General features: G+C 34.7%; 1 protein-coding gene across 1 annotated transcript; it reads right to left on the reverse strand.

The window, feature by feature from the left end:
- Positions 1-1,373: 1,373 nt before the first annotated feature.
- Arl6ip6 (ADP ribosylation factor like GTPase 6 interacting protein 6) lies at positions 1,374-26,891 on the reverse strand. The gene is made up of 4 exons (XM_028769245.1): positions 26,459-26,891; positions 24,853-24,906; positions 14,898-15,030; positions 1,374-2,531 (listed from the first exon to the last, which is right to left on the reverse strand). The coding sequence occupies exons 1-4, from the start codon at positions 26,856-26,858 to the stop codon at positions 2,438-2,440; spliced, it is 681 nt and encodes a 226-aa protein (XP_028625078.1). The 5' UTR covers positions 26,859-26,891; the 3' UTR covers positions 1,374-2,437.
- Positions 26,892-27,255: the final 364 nt, after the last annotated feature.

The following is a 27,255-nucleotide window of genomic DNA, read 5'->3' on the forward strand; positions in this document are numbered from 1 at the left end:
CTGACATCTACTAGAGATGGATGATTCCAACTGTTAAATGACTCCTTCTTTACTTTGTGGTGCAAAGGACAAAAGTCTATGTAAACAGCAGAAACAAATGTATCAAAACATTGTGACCAAGTTTCAAGAATAGCAGGTTGTCACTAGGTAGTCAATAATCAGGAGAATATCATTAGCAGTATTCATCTCACCTTTATCCTTTTGTATTAAGCTTGGCTCACATGGTTGCCAGTATTTCCTGGGATTCTGTCTCCCAGTGTCAAGATCTTAGCATCAAACTGAAAAGAATCCTGAAAGAAATTGGCTGATCTGAATTACATCCCTGTTCTTACTGCAGTTGCTGTGGACAGGAGAGCGCTTGGTCTAAGAGTAGTAACCTCAGGCCATCACTTTCCTCACCCACGGTTTATACTGAAACCCAACACTAGGTGTGGAGAATGAAGGGACATATTCCAAAGGAGACTGCTAGTTCATAAGAAATACTGAACTAGAGAAATAGTGTGTTATATGTCCTGTGTATCTACATTATAAATGAGGCAGCCACCTTGTGTCTGAAAAATTAACTATAATAACTTTAATCTTGTCACTACACACAAAGAATTTGGAAAGAGCCATTCAAATTGGGGTGATAATGGGGATGGTGCTTTACACAGGTAGAGAGGAGATAACGTAATTTTACAATTTGAACATATCTTTGTAATAAGAGTCCTATAAGGGAAAAAGTAGAAGAAGGTAAGATGACTGAGAGTAAAAACAGTCATTCAAACAAACAAACAAACAAACAAACAAACAACACATTTCTTTTTCCCCCTGAAAGATAGAACATGAAGTTGGATGGGGGTCAGGGGGTGGTGGGAAAAGAGACGATATAGAAAGAGTTGGGGGTAGGTAGGGCATGTGTGAAAAAAATAAAGTCAAAATATATTTTATGAAAAAGCCAATAAACAACAATCATTTTAACAAGCATAGCTAGTAGGACTATTAAGTCATGGGATTGGTATTTAGTAAGACCCTATCTATCTATGTCCCTCTTCATCACTTACTTTAATGGGAACGTCATTAGCCATTTCCAATGAAATGGAAATGACTTTTTTTTGAGAATATAGAGAAAACCTCAAGACTTTTAGAACCCTGTGTAGTTACAGCAGTAGACTACAAACGCATTACACATACTCACTTGCCACAGCTGGAATACACAGATTACACAATGTTTTCCTCATCTTAAGTTTTTCTGCAGCCAGGAAAAACAGCTGTGTGAATCATTCAACTTTCTAAAATTGAGGTGACTTTCTAAACATTTAAATAGCAAACAAGACAGAGAAACATTTAAAGCTTAATTAATATGAAAATAACAAAAAACTTTGACATGACAATTACAATATATACAATATAACATACATATTACAGTTTAATTATATGTACATATACAGAGTATCAAAATACCTTTTCTACTTTGGTAACTAAATTCTTGAGATTAAAAATAAACAAGTTCAAACATTTCTACGTACAAAATTTTTAGGTTTTCATTTACTAAAAACAAAATAGTACACATTTTGTTGCCTTAATATATACACATCAAAATAAATACTTTCAATTGTGGAAAATAGAAATGACTAAAAGTCTCAAATTTCTTAACATTATAACAACAAATAATTTACCCTGAATTTGTAGTATGTTTTTGTCAAAAAATAAATTTACTTAGTCTTAAACTCAAGTCAATGTACTTTAATGTTTTTTTTTTAAAAGAGACAAAATACTAAAGGACAGGTTTACACCAGCTAAGAAATAAAATTTACAACCATATAGGTATAAATGTAATCATTTAAAAAACACTAATTCAGTATTATAAAAATATATAAAACCCCTAGCTATACTCCACAAAAAATATAAATGCACATATGCATTCTACTGATTATCAAAAACTCTGATTTATGTAGCTTCTACAAAATGTCAAAGAATAGGAATTGTTTTCTTCTTTTTCTTGAAATGATCTCATTGTGCAACTATAGGTTAACCTCAAACCCACAGAAACTGCTTCTGTCTCCCAAGTGCTGGGCTTGAAGGTCTGGCTAACACGCTTGGACTCAGGACTGTTTTCTTATTGAAGTATATAAATATTTCTACCTCAACCAGGAATATCAATATGTACTAGTAAAAAATGGGACATACATAGAAAGGTAGGCATTGTCCTGTATTCAAGTGTCCAAGTTTGACTTCCATTAAAATATTTTCTGTAACTGATAAACTACACAAACAAAAGTAAAAAGATGAAGTAAACATCTTATACATTTAAGAAATGGCCTCTATAAGGTCTTCCATAATGATGATGATAGTATGTATCTGAATCACATTCCATAGTCTTCGAAGTAGGCAATTTTGTTTCTGTTACTTCAAAAACAATCATGACTTTCACAAACACTGATGCTCTATCGTGGGTTTACATGAGGCACCATGCCACAGTGAGAGCAGCTACAACACCATTCAAAATTGCCATGCTGTAGCCCATGTGGAAAGAATGTCCAGTCAGTTTCCTAGAAAAAAGAGAAAAACACAAATCAAGAAAAAAAAAAAAAAAGAAGAAAAGTACATGTAATTTGGTATCAGAAAACTAGTAAAATCTAAAGTAAAACTAGTAAATACTAAAATACTTAAGATATCACAATTAGTTTTTCCTAATGTTTTATACATTAATATATAAGTTAAAAAATACTGTACACTTGCAGGATTAGTACAGAATTACCAATCTTAAATTTTCTTTTAAAAGTCTTCCTAAGGACTGAAAAGGTGGTTTAGTGGTTAACAGAACTTCCTGCGGGCAAGTGCTTTAATCTCAGCACTTGGGAGACAGAAGCAGGAGGATTTCTGAGTTCAAGGCCAGCCTGGTCTACAGAGTGAGTTCCAGGACAGCCAGGGCTACACAGAGAAACCCTGTCTCGAAAAACAAAACAAAACAAAACAAAACAAAACCAACAACAACAAAAAAAATCATAAAACAAAAAAACAGAGTTTCCTGCTCTTCCAGTGGACTGCCTGTACCCAAATAGAGTGGCTCATTATAGCCTATATAATTCCAGCTCTAGGGCATCCATAGGAACCTGATGAAAAGGCAAAAATGGTAAAAACAGCCCACGCACACACAAACACACATGTGTAAACACATATTAAAAACAAACTTTAAAAAGTCCTGATTTTCTGGTTAAAAATATATTTTTAATTTTAGTACAAAGTTTTGAACTTGATTCCCATTTTAAAAAACTGGTTTCCATTGTATGTACCAATAACATAATTTGTTACATTACAAGCAAGTCTTCCACTAATAGCATTTCCCTGCTCTCGTTCTTACTTAGAGCTAACTAAAACAGCATCTTTCATATAGACACAATAGGACTGATAAATGTGAACTCACAGAGACTGAAAGCACACAGAGAACTGTACAAGTTCAAACCACACAAAATCTTAGTGCTGAGAAGGGAGGGTGGACCACTCTTAACTAAAAAGATACTGATACTGCTGGCAAGAGGAAAATCAGTTTTCTCCAATACTGTCACTGGGTGTGCTGGCTAGTATTATGTGAACTTGACACAAGACAGAGTCACCTGAGATGATGGAAATGCCTTCATAAGATCAGGCTATATGTAAGCCTGTGGGACATTTCTTAATTAGTGATTGCTGTGGGAGGGCCCAGCCCATTGTGGGTGGTACCACCCCTACACTGGTGGTCCTGGGTTCTATAAGAAGTAAGCTGAGCAAGCCCTGAGGAACAAGATAGTAAGTAGCACTCCTTCATGGCCTTTACATCAGCTTCTGCTTCCGGTTCCTGCTGAGTCCTGTGTTGACTTTGATGGACTATGATTGACAATATGTAAGCAAAAAACTCTCCTTTACTCTTGTGTTAATTAGGTAGGGTTCTCTAGAAAAACAGAACTTATAGAATGAATACATGCATATCATTATTATAACACATACACACACACACACACACACACACACACACACACACACACACACACACTGGATTTCTTAAAATAGTTTAGATTGTGGCCCAGCTAGTCCCAACAATGACTGTCTGCCAAGAATAGGTTCAAAAATCCAGTAGCTGTGAGTCCACAAGCATGTATGTCTCAGCTGGTCTCAATATATACTAGAATCCTAAAGAAGGAAGCTCTAAATGTTAGTGAAAGAATGAATTTGCTAGGGAGAGCAAGAGCAAACAAGCAAAAAGAGAGCAAGCTTCTTTCCTTTATATATAGGCTACCAGAAAAAGATATGGCCCATATTAAAGGTGGTACTTCCCACTTCAAGTGATCTAAGAAAAAAATCTTACAGGTAAACCCATTGACTTAGATTTTAGTTAATTTCACACTTAAGTCATGGTGTTTCATCACAGCCGTAGAAAAGTAACTAAGGCAGTGGGTATAACAACCACACTGCAGGACAGACCCCTTGAAAAGCCCAACACAAATGAACTCTATGTTTTCCCTGTACTTTTTTCTTATTGCTGTTTTTCTTTAGAAAGAGTGCCATGAAGTTGGGTGGTAGGGAACAGGGGAGGTTAATGGAATTTGCTTCAAGAGGAGAAAGGAAAAGATCAATGAAAAAAAATTTACAATAAAGTGTTTAAAAAAGACTTTGTAGTTGTCAAATAGAAGATAGGATTATATTAATTTAGGATCCTTTATAATTGTAAACTATGAAATATGACAATTTTAGGTAGACAGAGTAAGAAGATACCTGAAAGAGATAACATACTTGTGTACAGGTTTTTTTTTTCTACCAATTAAAAGGTTACTTACCAATATTATCTATATTTAAAGTGAAACAATGTTATAGGGATTTAAACACATAAATACTTTATTCCCAAAGAGCCAATCAAGGAAATCCAATAATATTATAAAAATTAATAAATATGTTAATTTGCTAGTTAAAAACCTTTACATGATTGTTCATTTGATCATATAATAAGACAGAATAGACAGACATAATTTATTGACAGAAGCAAACTGTTTTCAAGTTAGGACCCTAAATGTGGATTCTTTCAGGCTTAAATATATTTCCCACTACATTTCTGAAATAAAATGAAAATAAATGGGAAATGCTGTTCAATAAGAAAAAAGTGACAGAAAATAGTTACAAAGAAAGGTTCATTATAATAGGACAACTTCCATGTTAGATGAGTTGTACAAAGGAAACTATCTTAGTTTAGTTTCAAAAAAATCCTTTCCAACAATACGGACACACACAGTGAAGTACTCATGTGATTCTCACCAGTGGTATGAGTCAAACTCTAGAATCAGACCTGGGTTTGAGTGCCTCTTAGAAGGAGTATAAAAACAGAATAGTTGTCTGATCTCTTTGGCCTTTAATTTCCTTTATAAAATTGACAACAAATTTACCCTTACAAAGTGGCTGTGAGGACTAAATATCTGTTGCATAGCAAATAAATGTTAGCAATGCAGCATGAAAAAGAAAGCTTATTTACCACTCCCCACTTCTTTCTTCCTTTTAAGTAAACACCTAACCCTAAACCACACCAATCTAAATAACATACAAATAAGCCTAGGAGGTCGAATAAAATACCATCCCTGGCCTATAAAACATGTGATTTTACTTTTTATTATTCTTGTTCTGTTTATTCAAGATCACTCTTCTCATCAAAATTTACTAGAGAGAGCTAGTGACATGAATTGCTACCAAACCTGACAATTCGAATTCAATTCACAGTCCTATATGAAGCAGGAAGAGAATGGATTCCTCCAAGTTGTCTGTGAACCTACAATTACATACCATAGTATATATGGTCACATGTGGGCACACACAAATGAAATATGTAAAATTTACTTGTGAGCATATGTTTCCACCCAGATTTTATATTGAAGGTAATTTTTATTAATACATTTTTATTAATGCTTAATAGTAGAGTCTAAAGTAAATATAGAATTAGCTTTATTATTTTTCACAAATGGAACACATTTAAAACTCAGTAACTGGCTACTTAAGGAACGAGAAATCAAGGCACTCAATAAGCAATTATCCAAATTTCCAAATAAATTACTTAAAAAGCAAAAAATGAGAATACCAGTCTCAAGTCAGCCTCTTTTCATAATTTAGGCAGCTTACTGTTTTTATTAAGGCTTAGTTCATCTGAAGTGAATTACTATGCTATAGAGATGAACACTAGACTCAATTCTCTTGGAATCTTCATTTCTATACCTTATTTACTCCTGTATTTTCTTTCCTTCACACATATCCTCACCTAACAAGTGAAAATTTTAGGGCAGAATTTTTGCAATTTAAAATGGTACTTTCATTGCAAAATGACTTTGCTTTAAGCAGATAGTTCTCTAAACTATCCAGAATAGGTTAAAGCTCATATTATCAGTCAACTGGTAACTTATTTCTTTTCTAATTGGTTCAGCAGGGTAGGGGATGAAGTACTTAGCACTAATCTACTTTTTCAGACTATCTGAACTAGCTTTTATTTCTCACTCTATTTAAGCTATGTGAATTTTGGCCAGAGTAATTACCAGATGGTACATTGTCCTACTTCAAACTTAAAATTCAAACAAATAGGAACCCAAACAAACAAAACCATTGAATACCACACTATTTCAATTACAATAGATACTCCATGTCCCCATATCACCCTTCCATGTTTTACCAATCTTCAGTCCAAAATACTCCAGGGCCTGGGGGGTGGGGAGGGCGGAGATGTGATCAGTCCCTAAACAATATAGCATTTATATTTTATCATGTATTCTATGTAATCTAAAAATGATTTAAAGTATATAACATTTATATTTTATCATGTATTCTATGTAATCTAAAAATGATTTAAAGTATATAATAACATTTATATTTTATCATGTATTCTGAGTAATCTAAAAATGATTTAAAGTATGTAAGAGAAATATGTAAAAATAAATGTGTAACACAGTTCTAAACCTATCTAAGTTTTCCTGTTCTTCTAGTCTATAGCCCTTAACAGACATCCTAGTGCTCTACTACTAGTCATTAAAGCACAAATATTCAGAAAATGCTAAGAGTTGGACCATAAAGTGACAACTACTGCTTTTTAATATGCAATTTAAAGAAATATGCCTTATACTTAAAGACTATGGCATCCCCTGGGGCTAGAGTTCTAGGCAGTTGTGAGCTACCAGATCTTAGTGCTGGGAATGGACCCCTGATCCTTTGAAAAAGCAGCAACCAGTCTTAATTGCCGAATAATTTCCTTAGCCATCATCTGTTGATTTAACCAGTAGTTTATATTAATTGCTGACTGAGTTGATCAATAATTCATCTGGAGTATATAGCATAAGCTAGATTTAAAAGCACCTCCCTGACTTCAAAACACTTTCTAATAGGCTGTTTCTTATAATTTATAAATATGGTGGCAATGTGAATAAAAATGGTTCTCATAGACTCATACAGAGTGACATTATTGAAGGAGTGGCCTTGTTGGAGTAGGTGTGGCCTTGTTAGAGGAAATGCATCACTGGCAGTGAGCTTTGATGTTTCAGAAGCCCCAACAAGGCCCAGTGTCACTTTCGTTATGTTGCCTGTGGACACATATGTATAACTCTCAGCTACCTCTCCAGCACCATGTCTGCTGTATGCTGTATGCTGCATTATTTCACAACAGGAAAATGAACTAAACCTCTGAAACTGTACACCAGCCCCAATTAAATGCTTTCCTTTCTAAGAGTTGCCACGGTCATGGTGTCTCTTCACAGCAATAGAAACCCTAAGTAAGACAGTTACTGAACACATAAGAAGTGGTTCAAATAGACTCACGTAGTACTCTCAGTACTACCTGGGTTTCTTAAAACTCACTAGTAACATATTAACAGCACACCAAGCACAATAGCAAACAAGTGCAAACAATCAGCTAGATCATGTTATGAAAACAAGGAAGCTAAAAATAAATGTTAACATAATTTCTTAAAGGATTTTATTTCATCATATATATTATCACGCAGGATTAATAGACTCTATTTCATAAGACATGAATGTGGCTCTTCCAGAAGCCACATTATGCTACCAATATAGTTGTTAATATATTCATTGCAACTGATGGCTCCAAATAGTCCCTAGTTGATGAAACTTCATGACACTCAAGTATCAAAGCTAAGCTTATGATCTATTTCTTTTGTCAGTAGTTTTTTTTTCTCCTACTGCAATTAGCCATCTGTTCCATTAGTTCATGATAATAACAAATCTGATTCAATAAGGAGGCAACTTTCCAAAAGTTGTACGAAAGAAGATAGAGTTAATTCATTGTGATCAATGTTACATCTAGTGTGCTTGGAAAAGAAATTCCAAGTTTAAATACTAAATCATCCACTTTTATTAATCTACAAGGTTTATATTACTGCCTAAGAAAACTCACAACATTTTCCTATAATGTTCCATTACTCATTATTAGATTATTATTATTATGTATTTTCTTAACTACAATGTGAAGAGCAATGAGAAGTTACAGAATAATCCTGGTAACATTTAAAACAAAGCCTCAAGGGTATACAGGAAAGTACTATAACATAGCATGCCAACCCTAAAATCTAGGATTCTCCAGGAAACTTATATTCAATATTCTACCTTTTCTACTGCTCCCAATAACAATAGTTAAAACAACATTCACCCAAAAATTCCACGAAAATCCAACTGTCTCAGCATCTACTTACATATAGAATGCTTTCCAGAGGAAGTAAAGCATGTAAAAGTGTCACATTTTAATAATAAAAGAATTATCAAAGTAAGTTAATAAAGTAATTTTTAAAAACTCTGTTCTATAGAAACACTCAATTTGCAGATTCTAAATCACACCTATGAGGCATGCATAATGCTAAGTTTAATAAAGTTTAAAATGTACTTTCTGAAACTAAGGTATGATCAAATATCTGCGGCTGACAGTACAATAGAAAGGTGAGTAACACAATTATTTAGACAAAAAAAAAAGACAATAATGTCAGAAAAGCAGCAGATACTCATTGGTTTATATCTCAAGACGAAATACTACAGACTGGCTATCTAATTCTGTAGATTGTATTTTAAACAGGTTTGTGGGAATATCATACCATTTTTTAAACTTATCAGTTTTAGAAATTGTTAATCTGATAACCATAAAGTTTGTTTTGACTATTAATCTCTAATAAAAAATAAGCAATAAAACAACCAGTAATACAACTGAAAAGCAATAAATTTCTAAAAATATAGGACTGAATTTATGCTGATTTCTGTAAAATGAGTGTATGTGTTCTGATTTGCCTCATTCTGGGAAATAAATTGAAGATGTATCTGAGGCATAAATACTATGAGTCAAAGTTGCAACACTTATTCTTGGCTGATTAATTCTAAATGTCTTCAAGATTTGAGGGATGAGATAAGCACAGACTTGAAAAATTGACCTAGAAATATATGAAGTCTCTTCCTTTTAACAAATATTCATACTGTAAACAAAGATAGTCAAGGTTATTAAACTGCTCCTGTAGAATTATTATGTAACCCTGACTAGCTTTGAACTCATGGCAGGACTCCTGCCTTAGTCTTGTGATTGCTAAATAATTCTTCATAAAGCAACTAAGCCACTGTCAAATAGGCTCGTTTTTAGTTGTGAGATTCAAGTTGAGCTATTACTACAGATGGTGGCTAAAGATTTATTTACAAAAGCTGAAGTAGTCTCCATACCACAGTATGTCATTTCATCAGCATTACTCCAGAAATCTTTACTATAAAATCAATTCTTAGTTAAGTATTCAGCAATCTAAGCTTTAGATTCAAATACATGATATATCAAAATTGTAAAATTACATTTATTTAGTTGGGGGGAGAGGCATATGCCATGGTATAAAAGTCAAGATAGATGACAACCTGTGAGGGATTCTCTCCTTCCAGAGGATCAATTTCAAGCCACCAGGTTTGGCAGGAAGCATCTTTATCTGCTGAGCCATCTTGCTACCCAAAAATATACTTCCTTTCACATAACCTTTTATCAGCTTAAAACCTGAAACTTAAAAATCTCTAGTACACTTGAATTCCATAATAGAGTTCTCCTATTCTTGTAATTATAAGCACAAACTTTTTTTTCCTCCTTGAAAATAAGTCTTGATGTATATTCACAGTATCTGCCAGGCAGTGGAGGTGCACGCCTTTAATCCCAGCACTTTGGAGGCAGAGGCAGGTGGATTTCTGAGTTCAAGGCCAGCCTGGTCTACAGAGTGAGTTCCAGGACAGCCAGGGCTATACAGAGAAACGCTGTCTCAAAAAATAACAACAACAAAAATAAAATAAATAATTATCTTCCTGACAGAAAATACTTCCTTAGGGCTAGAAATGTAGCTCAATTGCAAAATACTTGCTAAACAAGTGAAAGGCCCAAGACTCAATGCTCAGCACTGGAAGAAAATTTTTAAAAAGATTTCTTAGTATAACTTGTAATTTCCTTCACAATGATTTGAGTGGTGCTAAATAAGTAAGGAAGTCCATCAGACCTAGGTAGGAGTGCTTGATGTAATGCTTAGGTTATACAAACTAACTTTAAATGCAAGTATTAAATGTAAAATGTATAAACAATAAACCAGAAATGGCTTACTTTGAAATCCTTAGGTTATTTTGGTTTTATAATTCTACAGAGAGTTTAAGGAGTATAAGCTGCTAAATCTGACTTCTGACCTAAGCAATGGACATTTTCTTCAAGTTAGCAACAAGTTTTTCAATTTTCTACTAAATTTATTACCAGTCTACAAGTAATACTTCTATTATAGGTAGGATTTTTGGTAATTAAATGGTTTTATATTTAGCATGTAGAGTAACTGCAAGCTTACAGACAGACCATTTACCACTAGATGGTACCTATACAAAGGTAATGTGAAATATGTGGGGTCTAAAGTAAAAAGTGTCACTGATTTGGAGAAAACAATGACTATGAGGACAGATGTTAAAAGTGAAGTTGTTACTCTTATTTAGTAACACTGCAGAGGTAAAATTGCCATATTATAAAAGCTTAAAGTTAGTTGTCAACAGATAAACAACTAGCAAAACTCCTATTAATATATTTTATAATGTAGAAGTCTGTGAGTTAATGAGGCAAATGAAAAATAGATGAATCATGTTACACAAAAATAATCTGAATGTGCAAGTTGCCTAAGTTCTTGGTACTTGTTCTCTTCATGTTATAAAATAGAACAATACTAATGACAACATCATCAGTGGCTTAGAGACTTGGCTCCTCTATAAACTTTATTTGGAATCCTTAAGACATCTCTAGTATCAAAGTACTAGTTTAAAATTTATACTAAAGAATTCAACACCAAGGTAGATATTCTACCTAACTTCTTCAATCACAAAGATTTAAATAAAATATCTGGTTCTGTCACTGGCCTATACTTGAACAAGCCTCAAGATAACTTAACGGTCTGGGTTCTCTTTGTATGCAGCAATTTTACGTGGAAAGATGCCTTATATTGATGCCTCAACATTAAGTAATGATTATGCATGCACTTTATTTACTTACTTGGAACTCATTTCTACAACCCAATGAATGAAGGAAGGAAGTTGGAGATGATTATGTGACATTGTGAGAGAAAATAGTAAATAATATAAGATTGTTATGGTAATTATAACCTAATGACAACTAAGGAATGCTATAGATAATTAATTCCCCAAGTCTAAACTTCTGCTTTGCTCTTTAACAATGTAAATTCCAAGTAGCTAAGACAAAGTTCTCCATATAATTATTTTAGAAGTACAATAAAGGAAAGTTTAGTTTTACATAAGCACTTTGGGAATAATAAAATAAAGAAAGGTACATTTTGAAAAAGGGACTTAATGAACTTTGACAAGAAAATGGTTCCATGCATTTATAAATTTAGCTAAATTAAAAAGATATATTGGTGGAAGGCAAGATTGTTCAGCAAGTAAACAAAGTATGTGATCTGAAGCTATCTCATTTGAATGACTAAGCTTGAAAGGACTGAATTCAATCCCAAATGGTGGATTGAACTCTTATGGTGGAAGGCGAGAACTGACTCCTTCAACTGTCCTCTGGACCTTGACACGTGCTATGGCATATGTACATGCAGCAACAGCAGCGCATACATTAACACACAACTGAATAAAATGTAAAAAAAATTTGTTAAATATAAATAAGTAACAAGAAAAGCATTTCAGTTTTAGTATCAATGTAAACTAGTTATTCATTCACATTGCTAAATTCATTAAATGGTTTACCTCGTATTTACTAAATATTTACTAAATAGCAAGAAATGTTACTTTTTATTTCATTGAGAATTTTGTTTCAGTGAAATGTGACTCAAAGTGAATAAGTAAAAAAAAAAATAATAATAAATTTAAAAAGATAATAGCTTTGACTTTCTTCCCTTGAAATTTTTATTAAAACTCATGTTTTATTCTATAAAGACTATCAAGACTATTTAAACCAATTACATTCATGAGTTGACTATCATGAAAAATAGTATACACATAGTGATTCCAACTGCCATTTCTAAAATAATCATAAAGAACATAAAGAATGGAAAAAAAATGTTGGCAGTAATTTTGTTGATTTGTTATTTCTATTGTCTTAATGGATACATACACACATGCCACACTTCTATTTTTTCTTTCTTCGAGACAAGGCCTCATATATCCCAGACAGGCTTCAAACTTGCTATGCAGTCCAAGGATGGCCTTGAATTAGCAAGAATTACACACATGTACAACTAACTACACACTGTACAGTGCCAGGGATGAAACCCAGGGCCACATGCATACTAAGCAACCAGTTCAGCAACTGAGCTACATCGCAAGGCCACCTTAACAAAGAATCAGAAATATTTTTAAGCAATCAAGAAACATGCTTATTTTAAACTTATTTAAAGAAATAAGATAACAATGTATTATAAAGTAATTTTTATTAAAACATCATATTTCTATCTGATTTCTAAATAAATAGTCTAAAGATTTCAACATTTTCACAAAAAAGAGTCTATTTTCCTGTGCAAGGACTCACTCTACTGGCTACACAGAGAAAATATTCTTAAGACATTTATGAAGTAATTCTTTATTTTCATGAACACTAGAGGGCAATGTTTGCATTTTCAAACTGAATATTACTTTGTATGTTTATGTGTATACTTAAATTTGTCTTGAACAAACAAAATAATTTGGTATTTTATATTTTATATTAACTTGTAAAAATTAACACAAACACAGTATACTAAACTATATCTTGTAAGTGTTTTAAGACTTTGTAAGACTATATGACCAAGTACATAAGTATGATGTGACTCTGATTTAATGACTACTAAACATCTGACAATAGGTTCTTTACTTCTACTTACAATTTAATAAAATGATTAATTTATTAAAACAATATAATTAGTTAACAGATTTTTAGGAGATCACTAAAATTCTTTAATCTTCAATACTCTAATTGCCTGAACAGCTAGAAATTTAAGGACTAACCTTCAGAGATGTCAAATAAAAATAATAGAAAATTAAGTATATCACACAAGATTTACAGTCTCTATTAAAGGTACTGGGTATTAATGGGCAGTAAAACAATATAAATTTGAACTCTGTTATGCCTTAGACAAATAAGCTTTCTGACTGAATGCTACCCAAGTAATCTATATAGTATGATATACCACTATTAGATGTAACTCTTCCTATTTTTAATTGTGAATTAAATAGTTATCCAGTTCAAACACAGACACATAGCCATACAACTTACATTTCAGATACACATGAGTATTTATGAAACATTTAAAACATGCATTTAGGTAAATACTTTTTATATATATATAAAATATGTATTTTCACATTTTGTTTCAAGTAAAACCAAAATGTTTTTTTTTTTTTTTGGTTTTTCGAAACAGGGTTTCTCTGTGTAGTCCTGGCTGTCCTGAAACTCACTCTGTAGACCAGGCTGGCATCGAACTCAGAAATCTGCCTGCCTCTGCCTCCCAAGTGCTGGAATTAAAGGCGTGTGCAACCACCACCCGGCCAAAATGTTTAAAAGGAGGAAAATACATGAAGTTTAACTAATAATGAAAGTAATACCAACAATTGTAAGTGTTAGTATTATAGTAATACTGACAATTATCACTATTATGGCTTCACCTTTACAGAGGCCCTCAAGCAGACATTTTATTTAAGAGGTAATAACAATAGTAACAACTGTCATAATACACATAAATTTAACTGAATTAATTTTCCCATCTTCACCCTCCCTCCCAATTCCATTTGTAGAAAACTAGGGATCTCTGAAGCTTTTTGCAAATAAGGCAGAAGTCTCTCTAGCACTAGACCATTGGCTATTGAGTTTCTGATATTCTTAGAAACACAGAAAATATAAAGGAAAGAAATTCCACTACAAAAACACATCTACTCTAGTCTGGATCTCTACGCTGGGCACCAAATATGCAAATTAATCAAAACATAAGGTTCAAATCCTGAAAAAAAGTCTAATTTGAGAAGTGAATTGTTATTGAATCTGGCCACATGCATGACTAAAACTTTTCAAACTTTGCATTTTGACTTTGTAAACTGTTGAACTTAAAAAGAATAGTCATAAAATTTTCTCCCTTCTTTGATATATGATCTTCACTATTAAAAAAAAAAATACATATTTAGATAGGGAACTTAAAATATCATTCTCCAATTACCTAAAGGTGAGGCCCAGACACTTAAAAAAAGTCTTTGTGTTGTTTTGTCTTATATACTGAAATCTAGAGCTTCAACATATCCCAGTTTATTATTTCTCAGTGTCTTTAACAGAACTGACATTAAAATGTGCAAACACACACACACACACACACACACAAACACACACACACACATACACACACACACACACACATACCTCAAACAAACAAAATAAACCTAAAAACACTTACTTGAACCTAGCAGGTGAAAGAGGAGTAGGTGGAAACATTCCTGGTTCAAAAGAATCAAAGTAAGTCACTGTCCAAGAAAAGCTGCAACAGGATAATCCAGCAGTTAGAGATAGTATCAGCAGAGACCAGAATCCTTTATGGAAGAGAGGGAAAAATTATTAAAATAATTTAAACCAGGATCTTCATGTCCAGATGCTGATGTAAATTTCCTAAGAGATCTGAGCTTAGTACATGCTAACCCATGTAATGTACAAATTACTAGGTTGTATCATTAAGTATTTTAACAAAATTATTATATGTGTAAACAAAGACAAATTCTACCTAAAAATATATGAAATTTGGTTCTATGACATTGAACTACAACAAAAATAGTGAAAACAATTTACTCTTTGCATGAGCAAGGTTTATACAGTTCATTTAACTTCATGAGCAATAGCTGTCATTACTGCTTTGTACCCAGTACTTTCTTTCATTCCAAAACAAGCACTTTTGATATATTAACCAATTGTAGAATATTTCCTTTTTAATTTTCCTATGAAAATATCCTTGCTCAGTATATAAACTAAAGTTGACTTCCAACTTACCAAGATCTTAAGAACTTAAATTGGTCAATTTAGAACTTTTTCCTCACAGGAATCAAATCAAAATTATGGTATTACAGTGAACTCAAGGTGAGGGATAAGAATTAGAATGCAGGACACAGGAATGAATTGATCTGAAGGGTTTTAGACATTACTCAACTCATTATATTAAAGGGTTAATTAATGAACTGCTGCTATTAATCTAATTCTCTTTAGTAGGAGTAGTTTTATTTCTTAAAACTTAAAATAATTTAATTTCATGTGTATGAAAGTTTTACTTACATATATTTATGTATACCATATGTGCTCCTGGTGCTTGCAAAGGTCAACAGAGGGCCTCAGATCAACTGGAACTGGGACAAACAATTACAAACTGCCACAGGGTTTTAGGAACCAAACCTTACTCCTTTGCACAAGCAGCACAGCATGTACTAACTCCTGAGCCACTTCCCCAGTCCCCAGTCTTATTTTCACTTCAAGTTTTTAAAAAGTTTTTCATAAATTCAATTCATTACATCTACTCAATAAAATATACTAGAGAACTACTTTGTATTTGGTATAGTGTTACCTAATGGGGATAAAACAGAAAACATTGTCTTCACAGAAATTTTGATAAGAAAATAAGAATGTAAATAGATTAGTAGCTACAGATTGTGATAACTTTTTTTAAAAATAAATTTTATATTCCCTAAGGTCTCTAAGGAAGTAATGCCAGAATTCAGATCGAGGCTGTAGTTCTTGAAAAAAATTTAAGGTTTATGTTAAAAATAATACTCAATAGCAGATTGCTATCAGATACTGAATGCTACAGGACCTTGTATTTAACAATTAGTGTGAACACATGGACCCCAAAGGAGCAAAATATAGCACTTAGAAGAAAAGCCAAGTAAGTTAGCTTGTAACAGAGCAAGAACTTGTCATAAAAAACAATTCATAATGTTAATGTAGGCTAGGAATGTAGCCCAATGTAAGATCCTTGCCTAGCAGATAGAATAGAATTTAACCACTAGTAACTCCCTTAAGCCATAAAACATTTCAATACTACCCAGAAAAAGGAAACATGGATGAATTCATATCACACATAATACACAATAAATTCTGAAACATAGCAATGAATGAGGTACAAAATGGCATGGTGATATAGGATGGTAACTTCAGGACTTTGGAGACTAAGATCACGAACCTGAAGTCAGCCTTCACTTGACCTACACAGGAAAACCTGCTTAAAAATTTAATATAATGCAGAGATACATATTTACATGTGCTATATATGGATAAAATATATTTTACTTAGGATGCTGATCCTAGAGAAGATTGAAAATTTAACACTGGTCCTCTGTAGGGAGAAGAAATGGTGAACAGGAGAATTTTAATTTATTAAAATGTAAACTCAAGTGAATTCGGGGGAGGAGGTAGAACAGGGTCTTAACATGTAGCCCTGGTTATCCTGGAATTCATTATGTAGACCAGGCTGGCTCTGAACTCAAGACATCCACCTGTTTCCCTAGTGCTAGGAATAAAGGCATACACCACCACAACTGGCCCATGTGATTATTTAATAATCAATTTTAAAAAATTAGAGAAGAAACATAGCTGGGAATATGGTTTAGTTGGAAGATTGCCTGTGTAGCATGTACAAAGTACTGGGTCTAAACTATATGAAACCCTACCTCAAACATGTAAAAGTAAAAGTAGGTTCCAAAACAATTTCTCTAGTAAAACATTCCTTTTTGAACAGAAGAATCAGGGAAGTTGTACTATAATGTATGTATCATCATATTCTGACTGCTTAATAAGCAAGATATACTATTACTAAAATGTTCACATGAGATGTTTCAGAGTCTCAGAAGCAAAGACAAACCAGCAAAGAATCAGAAGAATTAGCAATTTCCTGGCTACCCAAAACTGCTTAAGAGCTGGGGAAGGTGGTGCATGTCTATAGTCCCAGCTACTAGGGAGGCTGAGACAGGATGATCGCAAGCTGTAGTGCAGTACGATGGATCAGATGTCTGCACTAATGTGGTATCAATATGGTGACCTCTCAGGAGCAAGGGGTTGGGGGAGACCACCAGGTTGCCTAAGAAGGTGTGAACCAGCCCAGGTCAAGACAGGTAAGAAATATATACATTGGATTGTTTGTAAAATCTTGTGGAGCTTAGTAGCAGGGACAACAATGTTGAGATGTAAAAAGCAAAGTAATTAAACAGTAAGAAAATGTAGACGTGTTTCAAAGACTGACCTACATGTTTCTCCTGATAGTTCTCCTTTTCTGCACCACCCCACTTTTCTCATTACCCCACAAGAAGTATGTGGCAAAGCAGAAGAAGAAATACCCTTTCTCTGGTTTTATCTTGTAAAATTACAGAGCTAGTATACAGATTTAATCAGGGATAGAAAGGTAAACAGAAAGCTTCTAGGAAAGAAAAAATAATGATCTGTTTGGGATACAGATGATGCATTTACGTGGAACAAAAGAGAACAATGTTCCTACTTGGAATACACATGTGTTGTGTTTGCACTGAACCTGTGATATAACGGAAGAGTACTGTTGGGCTTCTTGACATGGCCAACCAGAAGAAGAGATACATTAGACAGGAATGTGGTTTTGCACATCTTGGCAGATGGCCCAAGGATCATTCTGCAGATACCTCTAAGTGGGATACAGAAATAGCAGATGATCCTGTGGTTTAACTACAACATCTAAAAGGACATACAAAACAGATGCAAGATAGTTCAACAGTAACTCACTTCAGCAAATGTTGTCAGAATACATCTCAATTTCAAAACCTGGCACAGTACCCAGGCTCTAGGATCTTAGCCCAGCCTGAGATCAGCAATCATAAAGGCCAAAAGTCAACCTTCATGTTACCTAGTAAGAAGATGGCAGAAATTACAAAACTTTGTGAACTACAATTTAATAATGTTTGTACTGGCAAATAAGTGTTATTTGTTCCTTAAGTGAGCATCTCCAAAAAGAGGTAAGAATAATAAAAGTTAACTCTAAGATAAATATAATTTATACAGTCTCTAAAATAAATATGCTGATCAAGAAAAAAAATTTAAGATTACAAACTGCGATGAAATGATAAAACTTCTAGATACCTAAAAAAGGTAAAGAAGGAATTGACATTTAAAACTCAGTATCTGGCCACTAAAAACCAACCAGGCTTCTCTATCTCAGAGCTTTCAGAGCACACCTGTCAAATTTACTACAATTTTTCTTGTGAGTAGCCATCTCATTTTTCTCTGGCTACTACTTATATAACTGAATTTTGTCAAAAAGTAATGGAGCTGTTTCTCAAACATGAAAAGTATTCTTGAAATTGTCCATACTGATTACTGCTGTATAATTTCAGTGCTATCTCATCATGGACATTTTAATTATTTTTATATTCAACCTGAAATAATCAAAGGCTGGAAAGTTATGTCACAAGAATAAGGCTAAGGCTGCATTGAAACTGTAGTCTAATAATAATGCCTATGGTTCTAAAAATTATAAAACTCATCTATAAATAAATTAAAAAGCCACAGAAGTTAACTCCGACAATTTTGTCATGATAGCTCCAAAATGAATCCTTAAGTAACATTTTAATACTATTCATGAATTGATGTAACTTAGTATTTAATTAAGAAAAAAAACTGAAGGCACATAAAAATGAACTCATTTCCCCTGTGATTTATGCCATCCCCACAGCTAGTAAACTCAGAGCTTGCTAGCATCTTTCTAAAAGCTAGTAGATACAGGGAATGAAACATACAAAGTATTCATTTCTCTGTGTATCATCCAGAAATAAGATTCTTACTTTACTGCTTTCATAGAGCAGTAGTCTATGTGGACTACTTATCAGTACACACAGTTACAGTCTCACCACATAGTTTTTGGCCTTTTCACTATTACAAAAAAAAGTTGCAAATAACATTGCAGACTCAGCACATTACACAGACGTATGTTACAGATTTTCTGTGTTAACTGCTTTCAAAAGTACAGACCTTGAACTACGTATATACATCTATCTTCTCTTGAACTCAATTTATTAGTTGAAATAATGATGAAACTTCATCTGTTTCATGAACTGAAACTTACTGGACTCAGTGTTTACAACTAATGCAAAGACAAGGAGAGTGTAGATTTCCTCTCAAATTCATTGTTAGTACATCTTTCAAAATTAGTTCGAAGGTTCAGTTACTTTTCAGATAAATATTAGGAATTGTATTTCTGTAAACTTTTTGCATTAAAAAGTTGAGAAGTATGATGAATTCATATGTATATATCACTCAACTTTAAGCAACTTATTAATGACCAGTTCTGTTGACTCTATTTTCTCTGCACCTGTTTTTTCAATATACCAGAGAGAACAGTCTCATGCATTTTTTGAACTAACATACTGATGGCTATAAAATGGTTTAAAAGTATTAACATTTTTGGCATACTTAGTATGTCAATTTAAACCTTTAAAAAATGTATACTGTGGAACATATAATTTTAAGTCAATTTAAAATTGTGCTTTTTCTTCCTCTTATAACTACTTTTTGAGAAAGAGTCTTATAGACCAAGTTGTCCTTCATACTGCTATATAGCCGAGGATAACCTTGAACTTCTGATTCTACTATCTCTGCCTCCCAATATGCATTACCAAACTTGGCTAAAGTTTGTTCTTTTGAAAGTATTGTTCTTTCTGACATTCCTGTTACTTTTGATACAAATATTAAACAATCCATAATAAACCCTGATAAACTGTTATTTTTGTTACATCCTTCCAGTCTACTGACTTTTGTTTCTCTATTCCCTATTTATTTTTTAATGAGGTTATACAATCTTTCAAAGGTGGTACTACAGCAGAGGTAGCATATTAGTGGATGTCTTGGTGAAATATTTGCGTTACCCAGCACAAGTGCAAATAACTGTGTTTTCCCTTAATAGTTTGTGGATTTAATTAGAAAAAATCATACTTTAAATCAAATTTTGAGTTTATAATTTTTGAACTTAAGGAAGAATGAGCTTTTCTTAACATCTATTTCGCTACAGGTCACTTCTAGAACTTCGGCTTCTCTTTGAAACTTTTAACCATATTTCTAAAATTTTGTAGGATAAAGTCATGGTAGGAACATCATTATTCCTCTGAAAAGGAAAGTTTAAATTTTCAATGATTTCACTTTTTAAGACTGAACTCAGTATTGTCAATTATTTTTTTCCTGAACATAGGCGAAGTCCTAAAAACTTGTCAGGTATACAAATTCTATGAGCACCTCAAAAACAAGAATAATTTGTTACTAAAAAATAAATCAGCCGGGAGGTGGTGGCGCACACCTTTAACCCCAGCACTTGGGAGCCAGAGACAGGCGGATTTCTGAGTTCAAGAGTTCGAGGCTAGCCTGGTCTACAGAGTGAGTTCCAGGACAGCCAGGGCTACACAGAGAAACTTTGTCTCGAAAAACCAAAATAAAATAAAATAAAATAAAATAAAATAAAATAAAATAAAATAAAATCTGGTCTTTACCATGTAAGAAATTTAAATACCGCCAGGCAGTGGTGGCGCACACCTTTAATCCCACCACTTGGGAGGCAGAGACAGGCGAATTTCTGAGTTCAAGGCCAGCCTGGTCTACAGAGTGAGTTCCAGGACAGCCAGGGCAACACAGAGAAACCCTGTCTCGGAAAAAAAAAAAAAAATGTAAATACCAAATGTTAAGGAATGATAGGCACATGCACAATCATGTTTAGAAGCTGTGTTTGTAAGTGTGTATGTAAGTATATGTATGGGTCAGTTGATTTGTTTTATTTTGAACTAGGAGTCTTTCCATGCTGCACAGGCTAGCCTCGAGCCCCTAGGCTCAAGTAGATAGTCATCTTCAACTTCCCAAGTAGCTGAGTCTAAGGAACATAAATCAGACCTACTCTAGAAGCTTCATAAGTCAATAAAATCAAATTTCACAATATAATTTTTATATGGTATGACCTGTGACACACATATAAAATACTAGCGCTACATATTTTAGACTAAGCATTTTCTGCTAAAGGTAATTTCATGGACTTCTCAAAGTATTTTTCTAGGTTTGCCTAAAATGAAAGGTTATCGTGGGAAATATTAAAGACTGCAGGGAATACTACAACATTGAGTTGTCAAATGTGAGAAAACTTGGAAAACTATAACAAATGCAAAAGCCAACATGCAAAATTAAGTAATTCAATGTTGTGTGTTTAGCACAATCGCACAATCAAACTGGCCTCAGAAATATTTTAAAACAGGAATGAGTGAGATGTATAATTAATAAGTAATTTTATTAACTTCGCTGGAAAAGTTAAGTTCAAAGTAAGGGATGATTTGCAAGAATTTTAAAAGAAGAGCCCAACATCTGTGAAGCCTACGGTGTGATCAATACCATCCAAAGATAGTAAAAATCACTTTGCCTGATGACCTCTGTAGTAAAATTGTACTAGTCTAATACTAGTCAACCAGATCAATTCTCTCTCCTAAATGCTTGCCTTTAATCTCAGCACTTGGGAGACAAGAGGCAGGCTTATCTTTGAGTTTGAGGCCAGCCTGGTCTACAGAGAGCATTTCAGGAAGGCCAGGGCCACACAGAGAAACCCTCTTCCAAAAAACAAAAAACAACTCTCCCAAATGATCTTCTATTGCTTCATAACAAATCTTTCTTTAAAAACCAAAAATAAAACAGAACAAAACAAACAAAAACCCAAAACTATAACAACAAAAACCAGGCTTCCCATGAAGAATGTTTTTCATGGAAACAAAGATGACTGAGCCAAGTACAGGACTGTAGCAACTTTAGAAGTCAGATTTCCTAACAAGTATTACAGCTTACGCTGCTTATTAACCTACTACAATTTACCTTTTCAGAATTTTTTCAGACTTATTTTACTTTATTGTTTATCTGAATATATATTATAAACCATGTGTATAACTAGTATCTTGGAGGTCAGGAAAAGAGTGGTGGGTGCCCTGGAACTGAGTTAAGGATGGTTGTGAGCCATTGTGTGGGTGCTGGGAACCAAATTCAGGTCCTATGCAAGAGCAGCAAATGCTTTTTAACCACTGAACCATTCCAGCCCTTACTTCCCAGGGGCTTGAATACATTTTTTGAAAAAAAAAAAAATGAGCTAAGAAATAAAGAAAATATGTGTGTTGGGGTGGGGGACGAACACAACAACACCTAGTTCAAGTATTTAAAAGTAGTTTTCAACCCATGGTCCTTCAAGTACCTGTATTAAGAATTATTCATAAAAGGAAATATTCTTGGACCCAACCTTGGGCTGAACCATAATTTAACAGCACTTAAAAAAATACAAGCAAGTCACCAGACTGATGTTTACCCATGTCAAAATGAGAAATGTTGTTAATGCAGCTACATTCTCACTTTGCTGAGACTTTTCCCAGCCCTAGATTAGTATTCAAAAATATCTGGAGTCAAAATTTTTATGTCTATAGAAGAGAACTCTTTTCACTGTTGAACACTTACTGTGCTCTCGTTTTTCTAGAAAATAAAATCAACCTACTACCAAAATACTGAGGCAGTTTTATGATAAACTTTAAATGTATCTCATTGAAATATTAATGTAACAGATCTAATAGCAATAATTAAGCCAAAAGACTAGTATATTAAAATGTTTAGTAAATAATACAAAATGATAAAATCATCCTCACAGAAAAAGGGTATATGTAGTGGTTTAAAAGAAAATGACTGCCTATAGGCTCATAGGGAGTGGCCTTGTTGGAGGAAATGTGTCACTGGGTTTGAGGTCTCAGATGATATAGCCAGGGGCAGTGCCTCACTCTGTTCCAGCTGCCTGCTGATCCAGAAATAGAACTCTCAGTTACCTTTCCAGCACCATATTTACCTGCATGCTGCCCTGCTTCTCACCCTGATGATAATGGACTAAACCTCTGAACTGTAAACCTGCCCCCAATTCAATGTTATCCTATATAAAGCTGTCATGGTCATGATGTCTCTTTGCAATAGAAACCCTAACTAAGACAGTACACAATATTTTTCTTATAACCTAGTTGAAATTCAACAAGTTTATTCAAAAACTAGGCTGTTTCTTCATGTATTAATTTCAAACTTTTAAATCAATTATATAGAGAAAAAGTATATAATTCCCTAGGCATGTTCTTGTGGCAAGATAATGAATCATTTTTTTCTTGGTATCTTTATAAATTTATCATTGATTTCAGGGAAACTTACTAGAACTGGCCTCTCCTTTTAACTATCCAGCTTCTTAAAAAAAAGTTTATTGAAAGGTCTACTATTGATTTACCATACTTTGTAAAGCTAGCTGTGCATTTATTCTCAAACAGATGAGAATTCAAACTCAGAGAAACAGAAGGACAAGTATTACCACAACTGCCTCAATTTCATCAATAACTTAATCATCTTTGCAGTGCTTTTCTCAAACATGTTTGCTTGCTTGTTTATTTATTTTGGTGGTGCGGGGTATTGCAATATGTGTGCTAAGCAAAGTGTCTATCACTGAACTACACACTCAACCCTGAAGCATTTTTTTAAAGAATGAGTTTCTGTTGGAAAAGATTATCCATTCAAATGCTATAATAAATATACTTCCTATAAGCCAAACTATGCTTCCTTTAAAATTAATTCCCATGAATTTGACTATATTAAGTGATACTGACTGTATTTACTCTCCACTAGATTAGAGGCTTATAGAGGGTTCTGTCTTGGCAGTTTGTTCTGCTGTAAAAATAGCTGTTTTCCTCATTCCTGAATTTTAATAGTAAAATATATCAAATAGATAAAAGTTCTAAACTCTTCAAAATTGTCTATGAGAGAGACAGATACCATCAATAAACCTCTTCAGTAGAAAGCTATAAACTACATAATGTATGACATTTTGGACAATAAAAACTTAGCTGACTCAACTAGACATTAATGGCTAATGATTCTTATTTTAAAATTTTTATATCAAGACAAACTGCTTACAAAAACATGTGGACATTAAATTCTTCTGAAGTCTGTTTCAGATATTATTTATGTTGACTAAATTTGGGAGTTTCTAGTTTCAAGTTTCTAGTTCTGAATTCCTGAAGCAGTACAGGGAGCTTCATCCAAAATGTAACTAGAAACTACTGTAAGTAATTAGTGGACCAACATCATGCAGAGCTATGTTGAATATTGTATACATGCATTAGTGGTCCATTACAAAATTATGAAAATTATCTAAATGTATATCTAGAAAGGAAATTAGTAACATTTACCACAAACATATAAATAAAAAACACTATTGAATCAGCTATACATAGCATACATAAGATATTTATCCCAAGGCCTCTATAACTTAAACCTAATTTGAGAAAACAAAAATAAGTGATTAGATGAATAAAATGATCAGTTCATACCTAACAGCCCAGTATGTATATCATCTTCATTTTTCAAGTTTTCTGCATGCAATTCTGTAAATACAAAGAGGTTTAGGTAGAAGAGTAGTTAATGTTCCTTCATCAATAATAAATATCCAAAGGCATTGAAGACACTGTTCAATGTCAAAAGCATCCAGAAGTCAGAGCTAGGTCAAATATCTGATTTATTATCTCAGTTACCTTCAAGCAAATACCTCTACAAGAGTCAACTGCAATAAACATGAGAATAGTGTTTATCTCCTGGGTGTGTGAAAGACAATTTGGACAAAAGAAACTTAGGGCATAACAAATTTGATTTCAGTTCCTTACTCCATTCTCTAAAATACCAATGTCCTCTGCAATGAACTTCTACTTATGAGCATATAACTTTATGTTACAAAAGAAAAATAAACCAAGTGCACAACAAATCTATCATGGTTGAAGTGAAAACAAACAAACAAACAGTTCAAGGGCCTCCTGCAGCCCATTAGGGGATGGGAGGAAATAAAGCAAAACTGGAGAGATTTCATTTTAATTAGTAAAGGTAACGCAAGAATGACAGTGTTAGCCGGGCAGTGGTGGCGCACATCTTTAATCCCAGCACTTGGGAGGCAGAGGCAGGCGCATTTCTGAGTTCAAGGTACAGAGTGAGTTCTAGGACAGCCCGGGCTACAGAGAAACCCTGTCTTAAAAAAACAAAAACAAAAAAAACAAAACAAAACAGAATGACAGTGTTGAATCATTTTAATACAAAATACTGTTTTTATGTTTCTCTCTCTCTCTCTCTCTCTCTCTCTCTCTCTCTCTCTCTCTCTCTCTCTCTCTTTTGGTTTTTCGAAACAGGGTTTCTCTGTGTAGCCCTGGCTGTCCTAGAACTCACTCTGTAGACCAGGCTAGTCTCGAACTCTGGAACTCAGAAATCCATCTGCCTCTGCCTCCCAAGTGCTGGGATTAAATGCGTGCACCACCACCGCCCGGCAATGTTTCTATTTCTCAAGAATTGGCAAAAGTCAACACTAAGTTCAATCTCTTTCCACTACAACAAATCCGAATGAGGGAAGGGGAAGAAGGTCTTTCTGAGCATTCCTATTTGGACAGTATGTCAATTTCTGACAGTAGAATAGACTGTCCTGAAATAACTCTACTTGGTTACAAGGAAAATTAGAAAAAATATCTTGCCTATAAAAGTAGAAACTTGGGATGAGGGGGAGAAATCCTTGTCCTTTATCTAGGTTCAGAGAAAAGTGCATACACAGCCTGTCTCTAAACATCAGCCTTAGAATGTATACAGCCTATCTTTGTTACACGCACTTTTTCGATCCTTTTACAAGTAAGGGGCTCTGATTAAACAGCCGTACTTATGTTTCCACTCAAGTGTTCAATGCCTTTGTGGCATTTAAGAGTCTGGATTTAACCAAAGACCTTTCCTAAATGGTTCTCATTATGGAGCGAGGACGCCCATCTAGGGAGAGAAGACAAAAGCGGGAAGCGCAAAGGACAATAACAGTTTCGAGGGAAAGCTTTGGGAGGAAAGTGTGAATGGGGGCATGTGGTGTGTTGGCTCGACTTTACGCTGGACAGCCTTTCGAGCCCTGGGCTTCAGTACCTTTAACGATGAGGTAGGCGATGGCGAGGAGGAAAGCGAGGAGGACGGCGAACAGCAGCGAGCAGAGAATGGAAAGGGCTTTGATGGGCCACCGCCGAGCCTGAGTTCGCTTGGCCGCAGTCGCCGGGAAGATGCCGTTACGCTTATCCGGCAGGACCGGCGACCCGTCCCCGACCAGTGGGAGTGGCGGGGCCCTCTTGGTCTCCGACGACGCCCTGGCCGAGAACTCTGCCCGCAAGTCGCGGGCCACTTGGTCGCATCCCTCGTCTTCGTCGCCTTCGCCTTCACCCCAGCTATCCCCCTGAGTGTAGTCGGAATACATAGGCCGAGTCACAGGGCCTGGGGTACCCTGACGGCGCCTACGCGCGCCTACAGACCTCCAACTCTCCACAAACGACATGGCGGGAAAGACTGAGAGGCCCGCGAAGGTCGAGCGTCCACCACCGCCACGCCCCACCCCGGCAACAGCCAATCAGCGACGGCCGTCGGCGGACCCAACCATCCCGCGCAGAGCGGTGGGGGTGCACCAGAGTATTACCTCCGGGCCCCGCTTCCGGACGCGCCGTGTGGGCGCGCGCCCGTGGTCCGCGGATGCGCGTTGCTTAATTTCTTCGGCCCTTTCTGGTCCTATTAACACGCACCGCCCAAGCCCCATAACGGCAGCTTCCCGCTCAGCTCCGCGGCTTCCTAACCGCCAGTTGCTTCCTCCCTTTGTCGAGTGATCTCTGCCTCGACAGCTTCCCTCCAGCTAGTGTACGCCTCCATCCTTCACCATGGCGCGCGCTCAGCTCCGGGCG

This window comes from Grammomys surdaster, unplaced genomic scaffold (genome assembly GCF_004785775.1).
Source record: "Grammomys surdaster isolate TR1022 unplaced genomic scaffold, NIH_TR_1.0 191, whole genome shotgun sequence".
NCBI lineage: Eukaryota > Metazoa > Chordata > Mammalia > Rodentia > Muridae > Grammomys > Grammomys surdaster.

Coding starts and splice junctions, on each gene's coding strand:
- Arl6ip6 (XM_028769245.1), bottom strand. CDS start 26,858: ATGTCGTTTGTGGAGAGTTGGAGGTCTGTAGGCGCGCGTAGGCGCCGT. Junction 24,907..26,458: donor CGCCTACCTCATCGTTAAAG/GTACTGAAGCCC, acceptor TTGTATTTACAG/AATTGCATGCAGAAAACTTG. Junction 2,532..14,897: donor CTTTCACCTGCTAGGTTCAA/GTAAGTGTTTTT, acceptor TCTTTTTTCTAG/GAAACTGACTGGACATTCTT.